Below are 26,046 nucleotides of genomic sequence, written 5' to 3' on the forward strand. Positions count from 1 at the left end.
TTAAAATAAATTATTTGAATACTGAATTATTTATAGAAAATATATGTGTTCTGTTTTAATGGGTGGATGGATGGAGCATGATTTTATTTCATTTTTTATTTTATTTTGTCCTTTATTTTATTTTATTTGAACTGACAGACAGACAGACAGACAAGTAGGTAGGTAGGTAGATAGACAAAATATGAAAATGAAACTAGAAAAATATCTGTTAGATATCAATAATGCATCAACGTTTTTGAAAAAGAAACATCTAAAAGGAACGGGCAACTAAAGCACAAAAGAATTCAAAACATTCTAGAGTGTTCTCATTACAATGTTATGAATATGGCAGATTTGCGCTGCATATCTTGCACTTAACTGTACTTTCATCTACTTTATCAAGTGGTTCTAGACATCCCTGCACGTTTTTGACGCCATGGCAAGAAATTATTTTAATTAAAACATAGGCCTACTGTAATGATGAGAAAAAAATAACACTGCTGGATTATTAATAATATCATCAATGTTTTTGAAAAAGAAACATCTAAAAGGAATATGATTGTCTCAACCTTATCTTCATCAATAATGTCGGGCATTGCATTTGAGCTGACGCTGAGGAGTAAATGAACACCAGTAAACTGAAGCGCTTTCCTAGCGGGTTAATAAACTCAACCTAAACGCATCCTATATGAGATTAATCAGATATACACACCATAAAAGTAATATTACAAATTATATCTGCACAAAATGCTGTCCTAACGCTGACCGATGGATGGATGGTTTGGCATGCAAATATAAATATTATATCCTGTAAATGTTATTGATCTGTGTACTCGGTCATTGCCTGTGTTTGCTTACTCTGACCTTGTTGAGAAATGTCTTCATGTTCGTTTTGGCTGATGTTTATATGAAAGTTACTTTTTAAAAATATTTTCATTTCCCCTGAAATAACTGCAAAGGTCACCTGTACGTGGCCGAGAGAGCTGAGCCATCCATGAGTAATCACTACAGTTAGAAAGGTGACATTTATAAATGAAATCTATATAGCAGACACACAGTGATGATGAAAAAACGCTGCCTCTGATATTTTAGGGGTTACATTAAGGACCATAAACACGTACACAAACTTATACAATCCTGCAAACTGTTTGTTTTTTTCATCTCCCCCGGCTCTCTTTTTCTCCTTTTCATTATTGTCAGTCTCTCTCTTTTCACACACTTGCTTCTCTCCGTTTCCTGAAATATGTTTCCTGTGCTGTTCGGTTTATTCTGGGGCTTGGAACAACACCCCTACCATTCACAAACACAGCAAGGCTGTGAAAAGAAAGTTCTCTCTGGCGAGCTTTTTCTCTCTATCCTTCTCGCTTGTGTTTTTTTTCCTAGTCTGTTGTTTCTGAAGCAGATGCTGTGGTTAAGATCCATCAATCCGCATGTGAATGACAGAAGCTTCTTCTCCATCCAGCTCAGCATCCCCCAGTATCACCGGTGACCTCAGCACCACCGAACAGAAAATAACCCTGTCTAGAACTAGAACATCTAGTTGAGTTATTCTGGCCAGCTGGACTCAAGTCTGGAATTTTTACATGAAAATAGCATGGTTTTACTTCGTTATTTTTTAAAATTATTTTATTTTAGCCTTTGCTCTGCCACTTTTATTTTCACAGTAGAGACATATGATTGAAGCAAAGCTTCTCTATAAACTCACCATTTAAAAACATACAGTGCAATTTACAATTGTCTAGAACTAGAACATCTAGTCGAGTTATTCTGGCCAGCTAGACTCAAGTCTGGAATTTTTACATGAAAATAACATGGTTTTATTTCATGTTTTTTATTTTTATTTTAGCCTTTTTATTCTGCCACTTTTTTATTTTCACACTAGCTTCTCTAAAAACTCCAAAAACCATACAGTGCAATGTACAATTTTCAGATGCTAGATTTTATTTTTATTATATTATATTGTTTTATTTCATTTGATTTTACATTTGATTATTTATAATGTATTGGTTTATTTTGAGTTTGAGTTAGGATTTTTTCACAACTTCAGAAATTCAGCATTACCTTTTCTCTGTCTGAACGGTTTTAGTTCAGAATAAAATTTTATTTAATTTGTTTATTCACATCAATTAAGCATGTACTCTGTTGCTTTAGCAACAAAGAATCACGTCCACGTGTCTAGACTAACGCGGCTAGACACCCCATCGTTAAAACTGTCTGCTGGCGTGAGAGAAAAACAAACAAAAAGCATTTCAAGGCTTAAACATTAAAGACTGTAGCTTTATCATAATCCTCGAGCTAGATTTCTCTCTACCTGGTCGACATGAAAAGCAGTGTTAGGCTGATGGGAGGAAATATCCGAAGCAGATAAGCTGGGGTTTTATGACTTTGACTGAAGTTTTAATAATGCAGATACCCTTATTGCATTGCATTTTCTCTAACAGTGAAACCCAAGGGTTATGATACACAGTCCTGGAGGCCACAGCCTGTGCTTTGATTCCTTGTCAAGCTTTGACTTTTACAGGGCTGGAAATCTTCTGCCTTTGGCTCTGTCATGGATCTGATTTTAAACCCAGAGGGCAAAGTACTGATAATCATTGCTGCTTTTTATTATTATCTATTTAGCTATTTTCTTTACTGCTTTTGATGTAATATTTGAGTTTAGGTTTTAGGCTTAGCATTTTATTAAACATAAAAGTTTGTAATGTTAACCATCTTGGAAATCTCCTGTACTTTCTTTTAATGCAGCTTTTGACGATGTTCTGGCCTCAATCATGCTGTTGTCAGCGTTTTGTGGCAGATGCAATCTGGACACATCAATATGTCCTCCAGCAGTACAAGTTTTCTATTTTCCCCTATCAATCAGTCCAAGCAGCCTGGTGTTCTTTAGTTCCTTTGTAGTGCTGTTCAATCATAAGCCCAGTATTCTGGTTGAACACACACAAACACACTGAGCCTTTGTGGACTTAATTACGCATCATTAGGGCCTGATGCACCGCATGGGTCTCTTTAGAGCGAGTCACGGCTATTGTGTACTGTGATTTGGCCGAAATGTCAAATTAGGTCTTGTGTGGCCACAAAAGAAAAAGCAAAATAGCAAGCAAGAAGAAATGACCTTTTTGTGTAAATTGCTACATGCACCTTTCTACCATCCGGTTGCTAAATCTTAATAAATTGGTGCTCATCAGTTCCGCTTCATTTGCTGTTCATCTGTATTCGTAGTCAGTTGTCACGAACATGTATGTCAATATGGACTGATGTTTTTGCTGTCGATGCTAAATTGCATTGTCCACAAATTCTGATGCCTTACATATGCTAATGTGGAACAGAACGAATCTGTTGTGCAGCTAAAGCATAATTTTACTGAACTGAGATGCAGTGTCATGGCCTGTTACATAAATACATATGTCTTGACGGACACAACAGGTTTAAAACACTGATTAGTGTCTTGGTGGGTAGTACATGTTCTCTAAAATGTTGAGTGATGGTGATGCAGCTTGTCATTACCTAATACCACCTGTGTATTATAAAATAGATTAAAGGCCAAATTCAAAAGATCCAGTGTGGAATTTCTGCACAATTAGTGGCAACAAACCAAATTGCAAAATTAATGGTTTTCAGACAGATTTCTAAAGCACTGTCTTTCATTCCCAACCCTTTTTGTCCTGTTTACCCCAAAGCCCCATCATTAAGACTTAATCAGTATTTATTAAGGCAGAAATTTTGACTCATTTTATACTGTCATTGTTTAAACACAACATGCACTGAGTATGTATGTTATGTTAGTCACTTTATTTTAGGTTAGGTTTGTTACTTTGTTAGTCACTCTGTTATGTCAGTGACTAATATAAAGTGACTAACCTAACATAGTGACTTTGTGTTACGTTACGTTATGTTTATGTTGGGTTATGTTATGTTGATGTTGGGTTATGTTGGGTTATGTTATGTTATGTTATGTTATGTTTTGTGCTATGTTATTTTTATGCTAGGTTTAGTTTAGTCACTTTTTTTCAGTTGTTAGTCACTTTATGTTATTTACTTATTACTATTATATACTGTTATATTAGGTTACATTAGTTTAGCCACTTGGTTTTATTTTTATTTTTAGTGACTAGCATAATGTCAAGTAACTTTGCATAACATAAAACAAAGTGACTAACATAAACCAACCTATTATGGTTAGGATGAATGAAAGGAAACAAAAAATGTGTGCAATTTGTTTTATGTTATGTTAGCTAGTTTAATTGAAAATTTTAGGTTGGTTACTTTGTTTTATGTTAGTTTATGTTAGACACTTTTTTTTTTTTTTTTTAGGTTACTGTGTTTTATGTTATGTTGCTATGGCAGTCACTTTATGTTAGATTTGTCGTTTTGTTTTATGTTATTATGTTATTATGTTAGTCAGTCACTTTGCAGGTATGTTAGGTTAGTTGCTTTATTTAATGTTGTTAGTCATTTTTTATAGAAAAATAGTCAGTCCTGTAAATGAAAACAGACCCATCAGAGTAGCACATATAGGCTACGTTCACACTGTCAGTTTTTGGGATTGACAACCGCATTTACTTACTTACAGGTGTGAGTCTCAAAATGTCCCATTCAAACAGCAACTTAAAGTAGCGTCTCAAATACTGTATTCTCTTACCAGTAACCTTAATGAAAAATCTGCGTACCACCTGAGGTACACTTATCCTCCAGTTAAGAATCTCAGACAACGTTACTGCAGAAGGTAGAGAAGTAAAAGCCCAACTGTTGAACTCGAGACCTGTTAGTTACCCCAGACTAGTGCTGTGGATTCAGCAGAGGAATGTGTGGAATGAAGCCTGTTAAAGTTTTACAGCATCAGACCTTTAGCCTGAAGTTTTTATTACATTTTTGGAAATGGAAAAGCTCCCCCCCATTTTTCACTTATGCGCCCCCTCTCTTTCTTCTCTCTCTGTCCATATGTTGGCAATCTCCAAGGTCCTTCTCTTTCTCTCTCTTCCACTTGCTTGTTCCCTCTCTCTCCCACACCTCACTCGATCATTCTGATTACATCCGAAGGGAGCACCAAGTGTTTCGCAATCAACCTCTCCGATTAAAAAAAAAAAAACAACAAAAAAAACCTGTTGTATTTAGAATAGGAGGGGTGGTGTGGGAATCCATTATTGTGAGTGGAGTGTGACTACTCAGTCACTGAAAGCCCAATAGGAAACACCAGCAGCCGGAGGAGGAAAATTAGCCCAATCCTTTTGGGCTCTGATATATGGCGCACATCTGGGCTGCCGTCCATTGTTTTCAATTACAACTTTAAGCATGGCTTCCTGCGTGCTGAGCAATGCTCCCCCTCTGTTTTTTTTTTTTTTTCTTTTTTTCTCCATAGCCCCTTTCTCTCCCTCTCTGACCAATTACACAGTGGACAGGTGTCGTGTAGTGCTAACAGATTGGCCCACCCGCCTCTGTCTATTTTTCTCGCCGTGCTTCTGGAGCGCTCAGCATAAGCTCCCCGGTGACGGTCACGACAACTCTTTTTTTCCTCTCTCTCTCGTTGTCATCTGAGTGACTATGAGACATGTGGGTGAGAAGTTCATCATGCAGTCAGTCATGTCTAATGAACGGTTAGACCTGCTTCCAACACTCGTGATTTTGACAGGGATTTTGCATGTAATTAGGGAGCGAGAATCACGAGGTGAATGTAAGTTATTAAAATGCAAGACCCTGCACAACTCAAAAGCTTTCCAAGTGTTTTTGTATATACTGTACAGTATAAGTTGAATTTGCTATCATCATGAATTGAGTAATTTTTATATTACTGTAGGCCTTAATCAGAGTACAGTAGATGCCACATTTAAAGACCCCATGAAATCAAAATAAGAGTTTTGTGGCTTTTAGTTCATGTCTGTTAGCTTTTATTTTATTTTATATTTTGGTTAACTAGTAAATATAATTATTTATATATAATTTCAATGTATTTTTATATTTCTTAAATCTAAATGTGCAGAAACAGTAGACCTTAATCAGAGAAGGCTATATTTAAAGCCTAATAAAATCAAAATGAGTTGTGTGGCTTTTTAATTTAATTTAATTTTTTACTTTTAAATGGTTATTTATTTTCTAAATATAGTAATATATTTATTTAAATTTATTTTTAGATTTAATAAATATGCAGAAACTCTGCAAGGTCAGAACTGTTTCAATGAGGTGCTTTACTGGGTTTGAAATGAGTGCTGTTCACTTATTATGGACACTAGATGCTTGATGTGGTTTCAATCATGATCCAATTATGATATCAACATCCAGTGATTTTTTTTATTTTTTTTATTATTATTTATTTGGACTTTGCATTCACAAATAAAAAGAAAATCTCAATTTAAATTTACATTTAAAAAAAAAAAAAAAAAAAAAGACTTGCAGTATTCCCCCAAAACTAACCTAACAAAGTTTCATATTGAACTGTTTCTGACTTGTTCATTTCTTTGTAGAATGAATACATTATGCATTTCCCGTCTGTTGTCTTAGTTGACTTAACACAAATCTTTCTTTGTCTTCAGATAACATAAAACGAAAACTGCGACGGCGACCGATTTGGGGGCGGGGCATCATCAGGAAGAAGAAGAGCTATAAAAAGGAGGAAGCAGAAGAAGATGATGAACCAGATGAGGAAGAGGGAGCAGAGGACTCGGCTGCAATGTTGCAAGGTGATGCCTGTCTCACTCAGGACGAGTCGTCATGTGATGCAATGGAGCTCCATCCTGACAAACAACCACTCCAGGCCAACGGACACGTCCTCTCCACGGAGGAGGAAAACTCCTGCGAGCCGACGGCCACTCAGGACCCTCAGGGCGAAGAGGAGGCGATCGAGACACCCTCGGATGAGGCTCCCAGCGGTAAGAAGCCATCTGAGGCCCCGACGGCCCCCGCACCTCAGGAGTGTGTGAATGGAAATGAATCTATGGACAGTGTGTACAGTGATGCTCTAGATAAAGAAACAGAGGTAGACTCTATTAAAATAGATGCACTTAAAGAGAAACGAGCGGAGCATAAAGAACCTTCTGCCCCAGAATGCAATGCAGAGGAGAATGTGGCGACAACGGAGGAAACCGTGTCTGATGGCGACCATGAAAAAGAAGGTATGGCACGTTAGATTCGGCGAATGCCAAAGTACTCATTTAGCATATTATATTATATATTTTTATATATTTAAAATGTTTATGCACTCCATTTAGAGATTTTAAAATGCATAGAACACTGCAATAAACATAATTATATGTAATTAAGCAATGTTAAATAAATAACTGTCCAAAATAAAGTTTTAGTCTTAACAGATGTCCAAAAAGATGCAGGACCGATGAATAATTCCTAGTATTGATAGTCAACTATATGGTTAATCACAATTTGGAGAAAAATACTCTGTACTTGGACTTCAAAACACCATCTGCTTGTGAGCGCTTCTCCTGCCGAGAGTTAAATACACCAACAGAAACACCCTGAGGACTTGTCTCCTCTTATGCGACTACATGCTTTTCCTTCACCAGGTGTTGTCTGTTTCTCGTGTGTTGCGTGCTCAGGTTTTTTTCATAATGTGACTTTGCTTCATTTTTATAGGTTCATTAAAAGGGAAGAAATGTGGTAAAGGTCCATCCGAACCGGAGTCAGAGGAGTTGGCTGTCAGACTCGAGGAGGCTGTGCAACTTCCGCCACCTCCTGCTCTCGTGGTTGACCACCAGCAGCTAGAGGTGAGGTGGAAATTAAGTAATTCTTAAGAACTAAAATATGTTTTAAAGATTTAAAGATTGATTATGATTTCACTTTTTTACCTTTAGTTAGTGTGTAATGTTGCTGTTAGAGCATAAACAACATCTACAATGTTAGGACGCTCTAAGTACAAAGCAAAGCGAGATATTTTCTTTTAAAGAATTCTCTGTTTAAGGACTACAACAAAGGGCTGGTAGGGACTACAACGAGCTTCTTCCTGGGTTAGTGACATCACTAACCCTAAAATTTACATAAACTCTGCCCCCGAGAACATGCAACAAAGGGGTGAGGCCATGTTATTGCAATACAGTACGTAACACAAATGCAATAGCGTGTCATAAAAGCAAGATGACAACATGACAAGTTATAACCGTAATTAAACTAAACTATACCTGTTGTATCTTCATGCAGCATATATTTTCTGGCTCTGTTGGCATCTTACAACAGTTCCCACATGAGCGATTTATAGATTATCATGACAGAATATGCTAATCAATGACTTTAAGATAGTTAACTCCACATCAGCTACATAAATTCATCAACTAACCATTCAGAAACGTCCTGTTGCATTCTACATGTTGTCACTTCTTCTTGAGTCTCTCCATCATTGTCCGACTCGGGTTTGAACATAAAAGGCTGAACAGTTTCTGACATTTTCAGTGAGTCTGCATGAGGTAATCGGCGCTGCTAACATGAGCTCTTGAAACTCCGCCCTCTTCTTGGGAGCAGCAGCTCATTTACATTTAAAGGGACACGCACAAAAACTGAGCGTTTTTGTTCACCCTCAAAAAGATCTGTAAGGTATTTTGAGCTAAAACTACACATACACACTCTGGGGACATCAGAGACTTATTTTACATCTTGTAAAAGTGACATTATATGACCCCTTTAATTAGTTTACATTAAATTGTAATGTTTTTTTCTGCCTCTGAAACCAATATCATAACCCCCATCAAATTATTAAAGTTAATGGGTTGGAAATACAGTTTTCTGGTGTCTTCAGAGATTGTTCTGAGGTAACATACATCCATAAGCACATCCCCATAAGCTCTCTACACTCATTAGCATTACTGTAGCTGTGCTGTAATACACTGATCTCAGAAGGAGGGAAATCACTCCAATCATCAACTCATTTTGGAAAGAAAGTCATCAGTGTGAAGACTGCTTCATCATCATCATCATTAGGCAATTTTGGAGGTATTCATTCACTCTCATTCGCCAAGTCATTCATTTTCCATTTAATTATTTGCTATCAACTTCATCAAATTAGGGCAGCAATTGTCAATTTTGATTCTCCTCTTACAAGCACATAGTGCTTTAGTTCCAATCTGGAAAGCACCAGTGGATCTTTAAACAAGTTCTTATTCCTGAATGGGTTGCTGCGTCCCAATTCACCTACTTATACTATGCCCTAAAAGTAGAGTTGCACACTTCCTTGCAGTGTGCAAATATAGCATGTTATCCTGCTATTCCATGCATATAGTGAACAATATTCATATAGCATTTCTAGGAGTAGTATGTTAGTATACCATTCGGAACACGCCCTTTAATGTGACTTAATATGCTGCACATCCTGTTTGCTAAACAGTGATTGAAATATGTGTGAGACTTACACTTTCAACACAGCAAATGGCAGGCGTGCTGAGTTTTCTTCTCACCAGCACCAAAGTGCCAACTGTAGTGCTTAGACTGGTGACCGCAGCATCTGAAGAAGAGTCTGAGCAGTCGGCTCTATCGCATGACGACATGCGACACACCCCGCCGCCACATCATCTATCACACCATCATCACTGAAAACCCCCCCTGAGAACTCCTTACACGGATCGCCGGTCGCTGGGCTGCGCAAAGCGATGGGGGGCGAAGGCCCGGAAGCACGTGTGGCACTAATCCTCCGGCTTATTTGTTCATTTACCGAGAAAAGGCTGATATCTTTAAGAAACAGATCGTGAAGTGACGGATGCTGTGAATAATTGCTTTTTCATCCCTGGCTTATGGAACAAATTGAATTGCCGTTGAAGTGGGGTGAGAGTTGCCGTTTAAGCAGGTATCTCCTGTTTGGGGTGGCAAAGTGCCTGACACATATTAGGAATGAAAAGTGGGCTGTTTTCCTGTGCTTCATTCATATTCATTGACTGGAGATGCGCTCATTACTATTGACATTTTTGCTGCACAGCACGGCCCTCAAACACATTTGAAATTAAAGGGCCGTCACAGCAAACTATGAGTTTCATCTTGCCTTGGTGTTTTTGTGCATCGCAAGAAGCCAGCATCACATCATGTGTCAGTGTTTGGATGCATAATAAATACCACAGAGCAGCTAAAAACCACACAAGTTGAGCCTGGAAATTTGGAAAGGTTGTCTTCTCTCTTGATGACATCCCTGGATCTTTAACGTGATCGTGGCCATATGGCTCCATCGCTCAACAAGAAGACATGCTTGTCTAAATCTGTCTTTGCTTTGGACACAATAAAAGGTTTTATCCTCACCTTTAATGTTTTCTTAAAAGCATGCTTATTATAGCATGTCAAGCTTCATGTCTGCTGTTCTCATGACCAAAGAAATTGGTCCGTTTTCAGTCAAACATGTTCTCCCTGTTCTTTCTTCTCGCTGGGTGAATCTTACAAAACCTGTCAAGAACAAGTCTGGCTCACATTTCACCACAACATCAAAAGTAAGAAAACAAGAAATTATTTTGTGTTTAAAGAAAATGAAGCTTATTTTTTTGGAGACTTTTGTATTGGTACATTTTAGTATTATTATTTAAATTTAGCACTTTCCATTTTCTTCTCCATCGTCTTTTATTTTCCTGAGTACTATTTAAGTTTTTATACATCATAGTCTTATTTTATGCTTCTTTTATTTATATATATATATATATATTTATATATATATATATATATAATATGTGTGTGCGATATGGCTATGGAGATATTGCGTTTATACAACAGTTCGATAACACAAGTGTGTAAATAAATAAGAAATAACAGCGGAGTGTCTTTAAAACCCTCTTTACAGAACTACTTCCTTCCACCACGGATCCGAATCTCAAGTTGACAGTTTGACCAAGGCTCCGTTACCAATTCTAAGACATCACTTTAGAACTAGTAACGAAGGAATGTTGAGTCCCTTCATTGAAACTCATTGTATTTTGTACAGTATTATTGAGAGAGAGAGAGAGAGAGAGAGAGAGAGAGAGAGAGAGATCGCCTAGGTGAGCATTACCTGTGCTTGATATAACATTCATTCTTCAGGTTGATGTCCATAATATTGTATCCATTATAAAAATCAATTTGAATGTCTGCTGAGGAAAATGATCTTTGTATTTGTCCTATTTACAGTTAAGGGAATTTTCCATAACAGGGCTAAAGCAACGTCCTTTGTTTACAAAAGTCCCTTTCAATTTAAAAGTCTCTTGCGACTGATTCATTCACTTGTAAAGTTTGCCGCCGTCTAATGGCGTATTAATGTAACTTTCACTCAATCCATATTACGCTCTAGTGGACCCTTTCTCAATACCAAATGCAACATGTTATTTATATAAAATATTTATTGAACAACAGTATTTAAATTAACAACAATAGCCATTATAAATGACAATAGGAAATAAACACAATTGTACAATTCAGTCAAACGTACAGTACAAAAGCAGTGCTCTACAGGATGCAAGTTAAATATAGCCTTAATATTAAATTATTAAATTTAACATAGCCCATAAATTTAACAAGTAATAGATTAATAAGACCAAAGATTGCCCGTTTTATGTACCCAAAATGAATTATATATCTCATGTCAAGCATTGAACGGCCACTGACGACCTGGAGCTCGCATCTCCGAAAACATCTAAACAAACTGTAAAATAGGCACTATGATTAAATATGAGAGTTACATATATTTACACATATTTCAGCTCTAAACAACTATATTCTCGCCTAAAAAAAAAAAACTATTAAAACTACAGTTCGTGGTAACACAAGCGTAGTATTTGTTAAAACATATATAAACACACACATATATATATATATATATATATATATATATATATATATATATATACACATATATATACACATATATACAGAGCTTAACAAAACACAAATATGTACGTGTGTGCGCACGCGCAAAATGTCTAAATGAACTCCGTATTGTCAATGTAATTAATTCAGTCAAATATGATAATTGGATTTATTTAAATTTTCCTGATTTCAGCAGTTTATTTTTCAGAGCTTTTTCAGTCAGTTCTTTCTTCTGCTCTCTCAGCAACACTGAATGTTTGAGTGTGAAGAGAGCTAAAATAAATTATCTCTTGACTAAACTGATGGAAAACACATGCCAGGAAATAGATCCTGCCAACCTGCAACACATACTTTGCTATGGTTCAGCGCTAGCCAAACATAAACTTGTGCTATGCTAGGGCACCGTTCGCCCAAACTTAAACGTGCTTGTGCATGTATTTAGCCAAACTTGCCAAGCTGAGAACAGCACTCTATCCAGACGGTTGGAAAAGGTGTTTATAGAACATCTGTCTTTAGTATGTGAGAAATTACGCTAGTCATCTTTGTTTAGACACAGGAACGATGATGACGAGGCATTACATCATTTATGTGCTAATGAGCCATGGTGGGTCCATTGTTTTCTGTTTTTTTGATGCAATGTAGTACACAAAAAATAGATGTACGGCCATTACAAAGAAACTAAATGGAAATGTCATGCCAGTTTGATGATATCTTTGCTTTGCTGCTGCTGTCACTAGAGATGACAACACGAGAAGCAAACATGTAATTGGTTCTGATCGGCCGAACCCTAACCCTTGTTTTAGAACAAGAGTTACAGATTTGACATTTTGGACAGCACATCAGACTGCATAAGACATTATTACATGTGGCAGTTCAAACCTTAAGTTTAAGTTTTTAAACTTGTTTTTAAACTTTGTTTGATATGTGTCACATTAAGACCAGAGGCAATTGATTTTATGTCGAACCTGTCAGTTGCTGTGTCGGGCTGATGACGCAAAGATGAGCAGCACAGACTCTTTCACAAAAAAAAGTTTTTAGTTGTATGCTTTTCAGCTGTATTCAATATTTTTACTGTTCATTTGTTAGTTTGTGATGTGCATTTTGGTCATTTTTGACTACACTTTAGAACCAGTGGTGTTTGCCACCATTTTTTTTAGTCCATACATCTTTTGTAGTCCATTTCGGTCTGTTTCTAACACAAAGCTATGTTATACTGTAGCTTAAAAAGGACTTTGAAGACATTGCATAGGTTGTTTGGACTGCTTTTATGGTGCTTTTTATATTCTTTTAATTTCTGGGTGAACTATTATTTTAATATCTGTGGTTTAAAGTCTACTTTTTTTCAGAAATAAAAAGAAATATTTTTTCCATCTTAGTGTGAAATAGTAATATTACCCAGTGCAGCTCAATACAGCCTTGTGTGTCTCAAATTGATCTCAAAGGTTTAATTTTACACAGTTCATCTTGTGGATTTTCCACAATAGTTGCATCACTTGTTCCACTTCTCTAACTTGACCATTTCAGCTTTCGGTTTGTCTTAGTCGAATGTATTATACATGTTCTGCAGCTGGAGCGCATGAGAGATTTGTATTAAAATTAAGAACGGAGAAGTGCTCTTCTCCTTTATTTTTCACTCAACATTTCTGTCTTAATCATGGCCCGTGTGAATCTAGCTCCTTTGAGCCTTTATAATGACATACTAACAAAATCTATGACTGAATTATTCAACAATTATAGTCCTCAGTAATAAGAACAGTACAGTATTGGTTTTATTAATACAACACTTTTAAACCTAATGGTCACAAAGTAAAAACTTTTTTTTCATTGTGATGCAACTTTTTGGCTTTTTGCTTTTGAAGCAAAGAGTTTTTGATAAACTTTTAAAGCAGCATATGTCAGTGTGTTGTGATATTTTTCCTTTTGACCTTCCTCAAGAAGACTAACAATTTGTTTTCTCTTTTTTAATGTAGGTTTGTTTTGCACTTTTATACTGCAAAATATTTGCTGACCTTTGTTTATATGTGTAGGTTGGTGAAGCATAGTTTCATCCAGCAGTTACTGTAATATTTTCTTTTCTTTTTGAATACTTCATAGAATAAAATGTTTTCAAAGCTTTAACTTTGTTGCTGTGAAATTTTAAATCTTCACGTTAGTTGACCAGCTTGTGTTCTGCACTCCCACAAATTAATGCCTCCGTATCACTCCATCTGTGAGATTGATGTCTGGGCTGGTCAGGTTATTACAAAACAAGTCTTTTAGCGAAAGTCAAATGGACTGTGTGAACAGGTCTTTTAAAGCTAGGATTACCGTTCTATTCAGGGTTGATGGAGGGCGTCTGCCATCCATGACCGTTCTCCCACAGTCAGTGACACAGATGAGCAACAACACAGAGAAACAGCACGGGTCCACAGCTAATCCCTGCAATTGAAATGTTTGCAAATTGTGATATTTACTGATAATTATTTAGAATTTAACACATTATGTTGCCATAATGCCATTGACTGTGTGTGTGTATTTTACACTATTTATTCAGGTTTTTTTTCATGTCAGTTTCAGCCAAGTGGACAATTATCTAACTAATAAAGTCACTTATAATGTCTATATCTTACGAACTTTGGTTGTTTCCACACTTGGACTAAGCAGAGGGTTGTTTTCTAGTGGTGTTGCTCTTCAGTATGCTGATATTTACTTTCAATGTCCTCTAGTGGTTTTTAATGAAGACATTTGGTTGTTTTCATTGGTTCAGGGGCTATCATCGCACTGCAGAGATATGGTTTCAAACTTATCCGTAGGGGAAGCTTTAATGTCTCCCCAAAACCAAAGCCGAATCCTCAATTACTACTGTATTTTGGTAATCTCGGCACATTCTGCTTTGTGCCTGTGTGCTCTTTTTCTTTCCGGCTCCAACCTTATCAGGAACTGGCACTGTTTATGTTGACTCGGACCAATGCAGTCTGAGTAATAACTTGTCCCTGCGCGATTTGATGAGCTCACAATTGGCCGGAGGATGGTTGTGATGAACATGTCAATTGAAAGGCCACTGTTAAGTCTGAGGTGTTTTAATTAAACCGAGTGCAAACAGTAAATACTTGCATTCTGGAGCTGCTCATGAAATGGAAGGTAATTATGATGTGCCTTAATTAGCTGTCGGCGTGATCGTAATTGCTTTTGAAGATGGCTGACCTCTCTTCCTGGGTGTACATGTTGGAGAGTCAATGTTGTCACAGTTGTTTCTTTTGCAGGTGTGCGTCTGGTCAAACTATCTTTTTGGAGGTTACCTTCTCGGTTAATGTTCATTTATTTTCCCGCTCAGTTTTTCTCGTGTGTACATTTAACTTGGCAACAAGTCTATAGAGGAAGTATATAGAAACAGTTTCTTGAAATATATTCCTTTTGAAAATGACAGAATAGAGCCGTGTTACTGTTATCTGAAACATTTCCATGACTCCTTTAAAGTCCATTAAATTTCTGAAATTTGGATGATTGGTATATAACTAGGGATGGGTCATATAGCTAAAAAAAAGTTCTGTTTTTCAGCCTTTTAACAATATTTAGTATAGTATAAAATGGCATGCCTTTTTTTTTTTTCTTCAGTCAGAGTAACTTTCATTTCAACCAGACAGCCATTGTAGTCAAATGGATTCAAAATGTTTCATGTCAGAAGCAATATTAAGTTGTCTAATTAAATTGTAGCACTGTTTTTCATTAAATTAATTGGTATTAATAAACAGTTTTGTTGACCTTCATGTTTATTTTACTAAAACATTTTACATAAAAATGTCGATAGATAGATAGATAGATAGATAGATAGATAGATAGATAGATAGATTGATTGATTGATTGATTGATTGATGTTTTAAGGAAAATGTTAACAAATGCTGTTTTGTAATCCATTCAGACAGTTGTTGTAATTTTACACACCTAAAGGATCTTTAAATGATTGAACTGATAATATTTTGTTCAGAACTGACTTAAGCATGTAGAACATTGTTCTATTCATAGAAGGTTCAGTTGTTTGCTGTGATGAGCTGGATTTGGCATCTGTGAGGTTGCCTCCACCACACCTGTCTCCACACTGCATTAGCTGTCAGCTCCCATTTTCTTTCACTGCATGTTTGTAGCTCGGTCTCCAGAAACTAAAACAATGCCATTAAACTTCAACTTCAAATTAAGCCTCTTCAAGACTATTCCAAACACCACATTCATTTTCCAACAGCACAGCAAACCACAGGATGCACATTCATCAGTGGCTTTAATGCTTGACTGAAATGTTATATGTTAGCAGGTGCAGGTCAAATTTCCCCAAGAAAATCAGAATGAGAGACAGATTGTATCTCTCATATGTCAGCATAAACTTTACAAAAATGCTTGATGCGTGTGTATTTGAGGATTATATGTGATTCATTCATTACCTCACTTCCAGATGCCTCCTTTAGAGCCAGATCTTACTTGAATAAAAATGACTCATTTAAGTGTAAGAGCTTTTCTCTCTGAAAACAAAAAGAAACCCAAGGCATTATTCCTGCCATTAACAAATCAAACACTAATAAGCATACGAGCTATGAACATTACTTCTGCATTGGCAGATCTGGCAGACTCAGATAAAATCTGACAATACTCATCAAAGTGGTCATTATTCACTCACCCACCCTAATGTCGTTCCAAACTCGTGGAGCACAAACATGAGAAATTCTAAAGACTTTTTGTGGTTTTCCATGCAATTAAAATGTAAGAGTTCAAGCAAAAACTGACACAAAAGCACTATAAAATTAGTGCATAAATAGTCTTCTGAAGCTTTGTGTGAGGAACAGACTGAAAATGATGATGAAAAATGAATAATTTTTCCCTCGCTGAGCTGTTAACCACTGCAAAGGGATGAAGTTAGTAAGTTGAATTCAAGAACCAGATCAGTTTAATTCAAATGAATTATTCAGACTGGTTTTGTGAACCTAATCAACCAATTTATTAGAAAGATTAGACTCAAAAGAAAGATTCATTCATGAACCTCTCTCAGGGCGTTTTTAGACCTGTAGATTGTTTGCTTTGTTCCGAAACAGGGACTTAATTTGTTCATTTCTTAATTTCTTCTTGGTTCGATTCGCTTTCAGAAGGCAACATTTCAAAGCGTACCACATGTCAGTAAACCTGTCCTCTTATTGGTCTGTGTTGGATTGGATGGATCGACAAGTTCACTTTGCGGGCTTATTGTGGGTTTTTCTGTTGCTGTCGTGACGCACGCAAACACTATGAATGTAGCCTTGATTCCCGCTTTGACTGATAAATTATATATATTTAAAATTATATATGTATAATTTATGCAGTTAGAGCTGGAATCAATGCTTCATGGGGAGAGCAATTACACAACATTTTAAGATGAAGAGGTGCTCTTTGGTTTTCAACCAAATAAACTCACATAATCAGACACTGCTGCTTTTTATATTACAGATTTCCCATTATGAATAATGATACCACTTGGTTCATTGGTTCATTGGGTCGGATTGCTTTCTCACCTCAACCACTCCAGAGTTCCTTTTCAATCGGGCCGAGACCATTTCGTTCAGGCAATCTCGGAGCGATTGTTTTGGTGTGGATCTGAGCGTGATTTCTGTGTTCACATATGCCTAAATGAACCAAACTAAAGGAGAAAACGCACCAAACAAACTCTCCAAAAATGCCCTCAGTCTGTTCCTCACGCAAAGTTGTCACTCCATGTTAATTGTAATTGCATGGAAAAATTTCTGTCACACAGGTTTAGAATAACATGAACATGAGTAAGTGTTCCTTAACCCACAAAATTATGTTGAATTGTGTTATATTTTCCTGTGTTTCAGGCTTTGTTGGAGCAGGTGGTTGTAAAAAGTGAGGGCTTCAGTGTGGATCATCTGGAGAGAGTTTACTCAGTGCTCAGCCAGTGCATTTACCAGCACCGCAGAGACTACGACAAGACCCGTCTGATAGAGGTTGAGTGACGCACACACAGATCAATATGATGTTCAAAGACATTATGGTCCTGCTGGTTGTGCAATTTATCAAATTACATGTGTGCTTCATGTGCACAAGCAAAAAGATTGGACATAGCCCATATTTGTGACCCTGGACCACAAAACCAGTCATAAATTTTTTGAAATTGAGATTTATACATCATCTGAAAGCTGAATAAATAAGCTTGATGTATGGTTTGTTAGGATAGGACAATATTTGGCCGAGATACAACTATTTGAAAATCTGGAATCTGAGGGTGCAAAAAAATCAAAATATTGAGAAAATCGCCTTTAAAGTTGTCCAGATGAAGTCTTTAGCAATGCATATCCACTCACAAAAATGAATTTTTGATATATTTACAGTAGGAAATTTACAAAATATCTTCATGGAACATGATCTTTACTTAATATCCTAATGATTTTGGGCATAAAAGAAAAATCGATAATTTTGATCCATACAATGTATTGTTGGCTATTGCTGTGGTAATTGTACCACATGATAGCATGCCACACACTTTCACTAGATAATATTTTATTAGCTTTATTTGATGTGAAGCCAACACTACATAAAATATGGATTTCCTGATAAATTCCTTTTTTTATTATTATTATTATTTTTTATTTATTTTATTTTTTATTTAAATTTATTTTTAATTTAATTTTATTTATTTTAATTTTGTGTGCTGATTTCAAACTTATAACTAAATCCATGTTATTTTATAATTTTTATATTCCTATAGTTTAACTTTTGTGCTATAATTTTATTTGTGTGCTCATTTCAAACTCATAAATGCTTTTTATTTTATTTATTTATTTTTTATTTTATTTTATTATTTTATTTTATTTAATTTTATTATTTTATTTTGAAGCAACCATAAAACTGGATTGGACCACAAATATATTTGGTTTAAAAATGTTTTAGTACCTCTGAATTTTAGCGATAATGACTGCAAAATAATGACTACTAATAATGGTTTATCTCCAGTATAATACTGAATTAATACAATACCATTATTAACTAGTAGCTCTATACTGACTAATGACTCGTAATGTTCAGTTCAGTCATGTGTCATGTGTGACGGCGGCTCAGAGGAGATGGATACACAGTGATTGAACACGGCACACCGAACAGCTGCTGTGTGTCTAAATTACGTTGGCGCGCCAATGGTAGAGAGCTCTCGCACGGCCTCCTGGGAAATTATGTGCGCTGTTCTCAAATACAATAGTAATGGTAGCTGCCCAGCAGAAACAGATTAGAATTGCTCTAAGGAATTATGGCCGGCTTGACTGAAGGCTAATTTGCATGTTGTGTACCAATTCCTCTTTGAGAGCACCCTAATGGAGTCGTATTTATTAATTCCAGGATGATTTGAGATCGAGACCATCTGGAAAAGCTGTATGTGTTTAGATTTTAATCCGCTGGTCTCTGTCATATTGTTGGATCTTTTGCAGCTGGTGGACCGGAGCTGAGATCCACAGAGGATAGCAGAAATTGGACATGATTTTGTTAATTGTTCACACATTGTCCTGTGCTGTAAAGTGGCTTTAGAGTTTAATTCTTAGCTATACTTTGACCTCAACAAGAATTATCATGTCAGATAAAGAGTTGTATTAAATCCATGTGTGGTTTGAAAGAACGTAAAGCGGAGTTCTAGCCATACACAATGTGATAAAGTTAATGGCTTTTTCTTATGCTGTTTTAGCTCCGCCCATAGCGGGATATCATTGATCTAAAATTATGCTTCTCATAGCTGTGTGTTAAAGGGATAGTTCTGTCATCATTTACTCACTCTCGTGTCTATCAAATCCTGTATGATTTTCTTGGAAGTCATAAAAGCTCAAAAGGGGACTTATTTAAACACCTTATTTTGAAACACAGAAGTAAAGTAAGTAAGTTTCTATGAATGCTCGAGACTTTCATTAGCTGCTATAGATAATAACTAGAAGAATAACAAAGTGATGTTTACACTGCTCTTTTTCATACAATGAAAGTTTCTGTAGCTGTCAAAGAAGGCTTTATTAATTATATCTTAATTTTAAGGTTTGTTTCTAACACAAAGTTAGTTTTATAAACAAATCATATGGGACTACATTTATGGTGCTTTTTTGTCCTTTTTGGAGCTGAACAACTTCTGGTCACATTTCGCTTTCATTGTATGGAAGAGAGCAGCTCGGACAAAATGTCTCCTTTTGTGTTTCATGGAAGAAAGTCATACAGTTTTTAAAAAACATGAGGGTGAGTAAATGATAACAGAATTTACATTTTTGTTTGAACTATCACTTTAAATGCCAATTATTTTTTGCATTTGTCACTGTGTGGGGACATGGTGTAAAAATAGACCAAAAACTTCTTTCAAAACCAAACTCTGAAAGCTGATCACCTTTCGTTTAGTCCCTTTTTGCATGAAATAACTTTGTCCTCGATCCTGCTTCATGTTCTGCCATGATGGTTTCAATTAATCATGACATTTTACTGCGATCATACCTGTATAAAATATACACTATCATTCTAAAGTTTGGAGTCAGTATGTTTTTTTTGTTTTGTTTTTTTGTTTTTGTTTTTTTGTTTTTTTTAATTAATAGTTTTATTCAGCAAGGATGCATTACACTGTTCAAAAGTGACAGTAAAAACAAAATTTCTGTTTCAAATAAATGCTGTTCTTTTGAACATTATATTCATCAAAGAATCCTGAAAAAATGTTTCACAGTTGTGCTGCTTAATATTTTTGTGGAAACAGTTTTCAACATTGAGAATAATCAGAAATGTTTCTTAAGCAGCAAATCAGCATATTAGATGATTTCTGAAGGATCATGTGACACTGAAGACTGGAGTAATGATGCTGAAAATTCAGCTTTGATCACAGAAATAAATTAAGTATTATTTTAAATTGTAATTATTTCACAGTATTTACTGTTTTTACTGTATTTTTTATCAAATAAATGCAGGCTTGGTGAGCATCACAGATTTCTTTAAAAAAAAAAAAAATCTTACAGACCCCAAGCATTTGAATAATAGTAGTATATAAGTACATAAAACATTAAAGGGTTAGTTCACCCAAAAATGAAAATTCTGTCATTAATTACTCACCCTCATGTCGTTCCACACCCGTAAGATATTTTTTCATCTTCAGAACACAAATATAGATATTTTTGATGAAATCCGATGGCTCAGTGAGGCCTCTATTGACAGCAAGACAGTTAACACTTTCAGATGCCCAGAAAGCTGTATCAAACTGCCAAAGTCACGTGATTTCAGTAAACGAGGCTTTGTTACATCATAAGTGTTTCGAAATTTCAATGGTTCACCACTGGGGGGCGTGACTTTGGCAGTTTGATACGTGCTCCGAACCACTGATTCGAAACAAAAGATTCGTAAATCTTCGAAGCTTCATGAAGCAGTGTTTTGAAATCGCCCATCACTAGATATTGTTGAATAAAGTACTTATTTTGTTTTTTTGGCACACAAAAAGTATTCTCATTGCTTTATAACATTAAGGTTGAACCACTGTAGTCACATGAACTGTTTTAAATATGTCTTTAGTACCTTTCTGGCCACTGAAAGTGTTAATTGTCTTGCTGGCAATAGAGGCCTCACTGAGCCATCAGATTTCATCAAAAATATCTTAATTTGTGTTCCGAAGATGAACGATAAATGTAATAAAAATGTACGTTAAGTAATAATAATAAATAATAATAAAATGTTATGCTTATGTACATATAATAATATCATAATATCTAGTCCAAATAATGACGTTCAAAACTTTACTTTTATGCCAAGTTCATCTTGGTTTCATTTATAAACTATCCATTAAAAAAGAAATTTTAAAGAAATTCACATTTAACAATGTGCCATTAATGACTGTGTTTTCTGTGTGCTGATTTTCAGGCGATGGAGAGGCAAGTTAAGCATTTCGAAACATTCCTGTGATGAATAGAGGGCTTTCAGAGAGAAATGTGATCGGAGACTCTTTTGATAGAAGAGGGAGAGGCCAGCGTTCGGAGCCAAGTCCTTAACGTGGAGCAGGTCTGGACGCCTCGGTCTTAAATGACAGCGGGAAGGGGAAAAAAAAAAAGGTGCAGACATTTGAAACAAAGGCTTACAAAGGCGACCTTGGTGCTATCATCTCAGGTACCTGAAACAGAACCAAACACAAAAACTCCTGGAGGTTTCATTTTTGCTTGTTTCTTTTTTGTAAACTCACATACATGCCAATTGCTGATGATTGTTCTTGGTGCTATTGGGTGCTATTGTTTTTTTTTTTGTTTGTTTTCATCTGCTGCTCCTTGTTCTTCTCATAAATAAGCAAACAAAACACAAACAAACAGTACAAAAATAAAAGATTGTGTGATGTCACAAAGCAACCTCAGCCTCTGTCTACTGGAAGTAAACACATATACATACACACAGATTCTCACCAGCAGTGGAAAACAGTATACGGACAGTGTGATGCCCTACAGCTCGAGTCAGTTGGTCATTTACTGTGGAAATAAACTACATTACACTCTTTCTACGTCCAACCTCCAACCCCCTGAGCATCGTTCCACTCCTGTGATGTCACACCTTGTCACCATTGAGATTATCAACACTTTTTAGCCTCATAGATACTCCTGCTGGAACAACAACACGTTTTGTAGGGACGTCTAGTGACAAGTTGTTTTCTACTGGATGTTAATTGTAAGTTTTGCAAGGCCTCTGTATTGTAAACCAACTTTTCCCTGTGAAAAATGAGACTGTGTTCTCCTATTCAGACTTTAATATTTGTAGAAACAAACAAAAAATAAATAAATGGACAGATTTTGGTTAAAATAGATCTTTAGGAGAGGAATAGTAGTATTTTAGACCCATCACATATTTTTCCCCCTAGGGCTTTTTCATTTTTGTTTTATTTTTTTTGGCATTTTTCTGGTTTAACTGGATTTATGAGTAGATTATCTGGAGATTGCACTGCCTAGCATGTGCCTTAAACTTTGAAATAGTATTTCACAAGCAATTAATGTTTGTGGACAAGCCACAGGGCTACAAACCCTTTCCAGATGTTTTAAGAGACTTCGATAAAGTCGTCTTTTGGTGTACTTTGTAGTTAATTGTTTGCCGGTCTCTTCTCAAGTCACCAACCCAAACATCTCCATGATTTGGTTGCTCCATCAAACGATGTGGCTTTCTTTTGCCATCCATTTTTATTGTAACGTCACAAATTTAGAGTAAAAATATCAGCGATGTTTTGATGTTCAAATCGTTGAAGCTACAATGGCAGTCTAGGCAGTGCTGAATTTTTGAACGTAAAGCATTATTATATGTTTTTGTTGTATTTTTTTTTTATATTTTTTGTTTGCCGTTTTTTAGTGTTTCCATTGTGCTAACTGTCTAATATTGTGCTGAATCCTGTTGCATTAATAGCTTAATTTCAGTCAGTTTTGGTGTTAAGTATCATTAGCTCCCCCTCTCAAACTTTCAGCTTTCAATGCTTTGTAAAGAACGTTGATCCAAGTTCAAGAGTCCCCGTGACCTTGTCTCGGATTCGGTGCTATAGACAAAACGGAAAAAAGAGAGAGAAAAAAATAACACTTTTTAAGACATATGCAAAAGGATAAAACTAGGAGTTAGCTTTGGACTACTGCAGTGCGTGTGAGAGACAGAAGCACAGCTACCTCAGCAAGTTGTTTTCATGCGAAGAGACAAAAGTAATGACCTGTTTACTGACAAACAGTATTTGTTGACCTCTGTAATATCACTGCGCCCTTCAGAAATTCAAGCTAAGGTACTGGATCACCTCTCCGACATGTGGCTGCTGCAGTAATCCTCGGGTTTGTTCAGATTTTGTTTTCTTAGTATTTCATTTTTTGGGTTGTTCTGCTTTTGAGCCGAGAAAAGAAATGGCATTATAATATCGGTGAAATGTTATATATTGTATATTTCAGTTTTTCTACATGTGCATCCCATGAATTTTATATTAGTGGCCATGTTTGTGAAATGCTTCAGTCCATTTCATGTTTTTAATTTCTCTCAAACTTTGCAGTCGCATTTTTACTTCGTGCTATTGCCTGTCCTTTTTTTTATTTATTAAATTATGATCATATGTACAACATTTTGTTCAACCAAAACTAATTGGAAAAATTGTTACACGAAATTTGCGCCGAGACACGATGTAGCGCATTTTTGTAGCAGGTGTTGCACGACGTTCAGAAACGGGGTTTACTGGTCTCAGGTCTCTGCTACATTAATATTTATTCCATTAAGGTGCATATGATGGTGGTTAGACTTCTTTTTCATTTTCAAATATTACTGTAGAGGATGAAGGGGAAGTTCATGTGGCTAATGTGTGTTTTGGGGTCCCTCTCCATCACCTGTAGTATCAACAACATGCCTAATTGGTGTAGCTTGGAAGAAACTACTGTAATACTGACCACTTGTGCTTCTCACAAATTTATCTGGGGAAAAAAAGATGATTTAATTGATGCCAATTCACAAGACGCCCTGTTTTTCATAGCTATATGAAAGCATAAGGTAACTGGCCCTGAATCTAAATCAAATCTTGGTCAGCGCTTTATGTGGAAATGAAATTTCACATTTAGACCACTAATATATTTTTTAGAAAATTAACTCTTAAATCCTGCATTAAAAATGTTTCAATGTGGGCATGAAAGTCTATGTAGTTCTATGTGTTTGACTACAAGCTAAAGTTCTTTTCCTTTAGTTGACCCAAGTTTAATTCAAATTGTTCGACTGACAGTAGGAAGTCAATAGCATTTTGCTTTAGGTAGGTGAATAAGACCCACTAAACCCACCTGATTTCAGTTTAACAAGTTCAGTTTTTTAAGTCAATGCTCTATGTTGAAGAGATTTGTCTTGTTTGCAAATAATGGTTTGTTTAGTTAATTTCATGTAATCAGTAGATTTTTACCCCTTTAATGATTTACAAGGTTGAGGGAATGTTTTTTTTTTTCTTTTGTTTTTTTGAGTAATACCAGAATTTGTTCCTTTTTATATTTACTACTATGAAGCAAATCAAAACCACACATATTGTTCTGTCCTTCCCTGCAGTCCTTTTGTGAAATGAAATATTTACTGTAATTTCTGAAATAAACTGCTGTGATATACTTGAATAAAAGGTGCAAATTGAAGTTTCTCTGGTTGTTTCAATTTCAATCTGAGTCCTGTCTTGATTTGTAATAAGGGTTAGAGCACATTTTGGAGTGTGCTTTGTTCATAAATTGGAAATAGCAAAACAGTAAGTGTAAGATTGACCAATAAAAAGCACATTTGCATTCACATACATTACATGTTTTGACTTAAACTATCCAGCTTTGGCTTCATTTATTTATCAGGGATTTTAAAGGCACACATTTTTAAAATGTTATGGAAAAGACAACCTTCTATTATATGGTTTCTACAGGTCTTAAATTGGAGCAGAAAGTCTCATCAAATTCAGTATCATGACATTAAATTAGGGCCCTATGATTGATAATTGTCATTTACTCACCCTCATGTTGTTCCAAACCCATTAAACATTCATTCATCATATAAAACGATTGAGTCGCTTCAGAAAATTTGGAGTAAACCACTCAACTCATGGATTTTTTTTTTATGATTTCTTTATGAACTTTTTGAAGTATCAAAGTGGTAATGATGTAGCTGTCAATGGAGGGACGGAAAGCTCTCAGATTTCATTAAAAGATCTTCATTTGTGTTCTGATGATGAACAAAAGTCTTATAGGTTAGGATCAACATGAGGGTGAGTAATTAATGACAGAATTTTCATTTTTGGATGAAATATTCCTTTAAATATAAATCCTGCATGTTCTCTCTGTGTGAATGAATGGTGCAGATGCGCGGTTTCATCTTGAGAGAGTCACTTCATGAGCATTTTGCCGTTTAATTTGAGAAAAACTATTGTTATATATACACAGATACTAAAGGTTTGGTTTAACTTGAAGAAATTGTGACAAATATATGACTATTGTACGTCTTAATAGATTAATAATAATACAATTATTATTAAAACTTTTTTAAGGAATAAATCACAATTTTCTTCCATGTTTTAATTTAAACCTCTGTTTTGCAGCACTTCATTTGCCAACAAAAATGAAAGGATTTAATTTTCATTTGCATAAACGATAAATTTGTTTTATGCCTTCATTTGATTACTCTAAAAATGAAAATGTACAATACAGAATTTCTGAAAAACATTTCATAGTGCTCTATTATTATAAACAAATTAATAGTTGTTTTTATGAATTATTAAAATTTAATTAAACCATTTAAATGGAATCCAGAAAAATGAAAATGGAAAACACAGAATTTGGTAAAAAAATAAACGTATTTCATAAGGACCTAGAAATTAAT

General features: G+C 35.6%; 1 protein-coding gene across 2 annotated transcripts in view; it reads left to right on the forward strand.

The window, feature by feature from the left end:
- Nucleotides 1-24,824, forward strand: part of atad2b (ATPase family AAA domain containing 2B) — an 87,480-nt gene extending 62,656 nt beyond the window's left edge. For both annotated transcript variants that reach the window (XM_051874739.1, XM_051874740.1), the window contains exons 25-28: nucleotides 6,504-7,082; nucleotides 7,558-7,688; nucleotides 17,553-17,681; nucleotides 21,589-24,824. In XM_051874739.1, coding sequence (XP_051730699.1) covers nucleotides 6,504-7,082; nucleotides 7,558-7,688; nucleotides 17,553-17,681; nucleotides 21,589-21,630 — 881 coding nt within the window. In that variant the 3' untranslated portion in view covers nucleotides 21,631-24,824. The remainder of the gene's footprint in view (nucleotides 1-6,503; nucleotides 7,083-7,557; nucleotides 7,689-17,552; nucleotides 17,682-21,588) is intronic.
- The last annotated feature ends 1,222 nt before the right edge of the window (nucleotides 24,825-26,046 follow it).

Source organism: Ctenopharyngodon idella, chromosome 20 (genome assembly GCF_019924925.1).
Source record: "Ctenopharyngodon idella isolate HZGC_01 chromosome 20, HZGC01, whole genome shotgun sequence".
Lineage (NCBI taxonomy): Eukaryota > Metazoa > Chordata > Actinopteri > Cypriniformes > Xenocyprididae > Ctenopharyngodon > Ctenopharyngodon idella.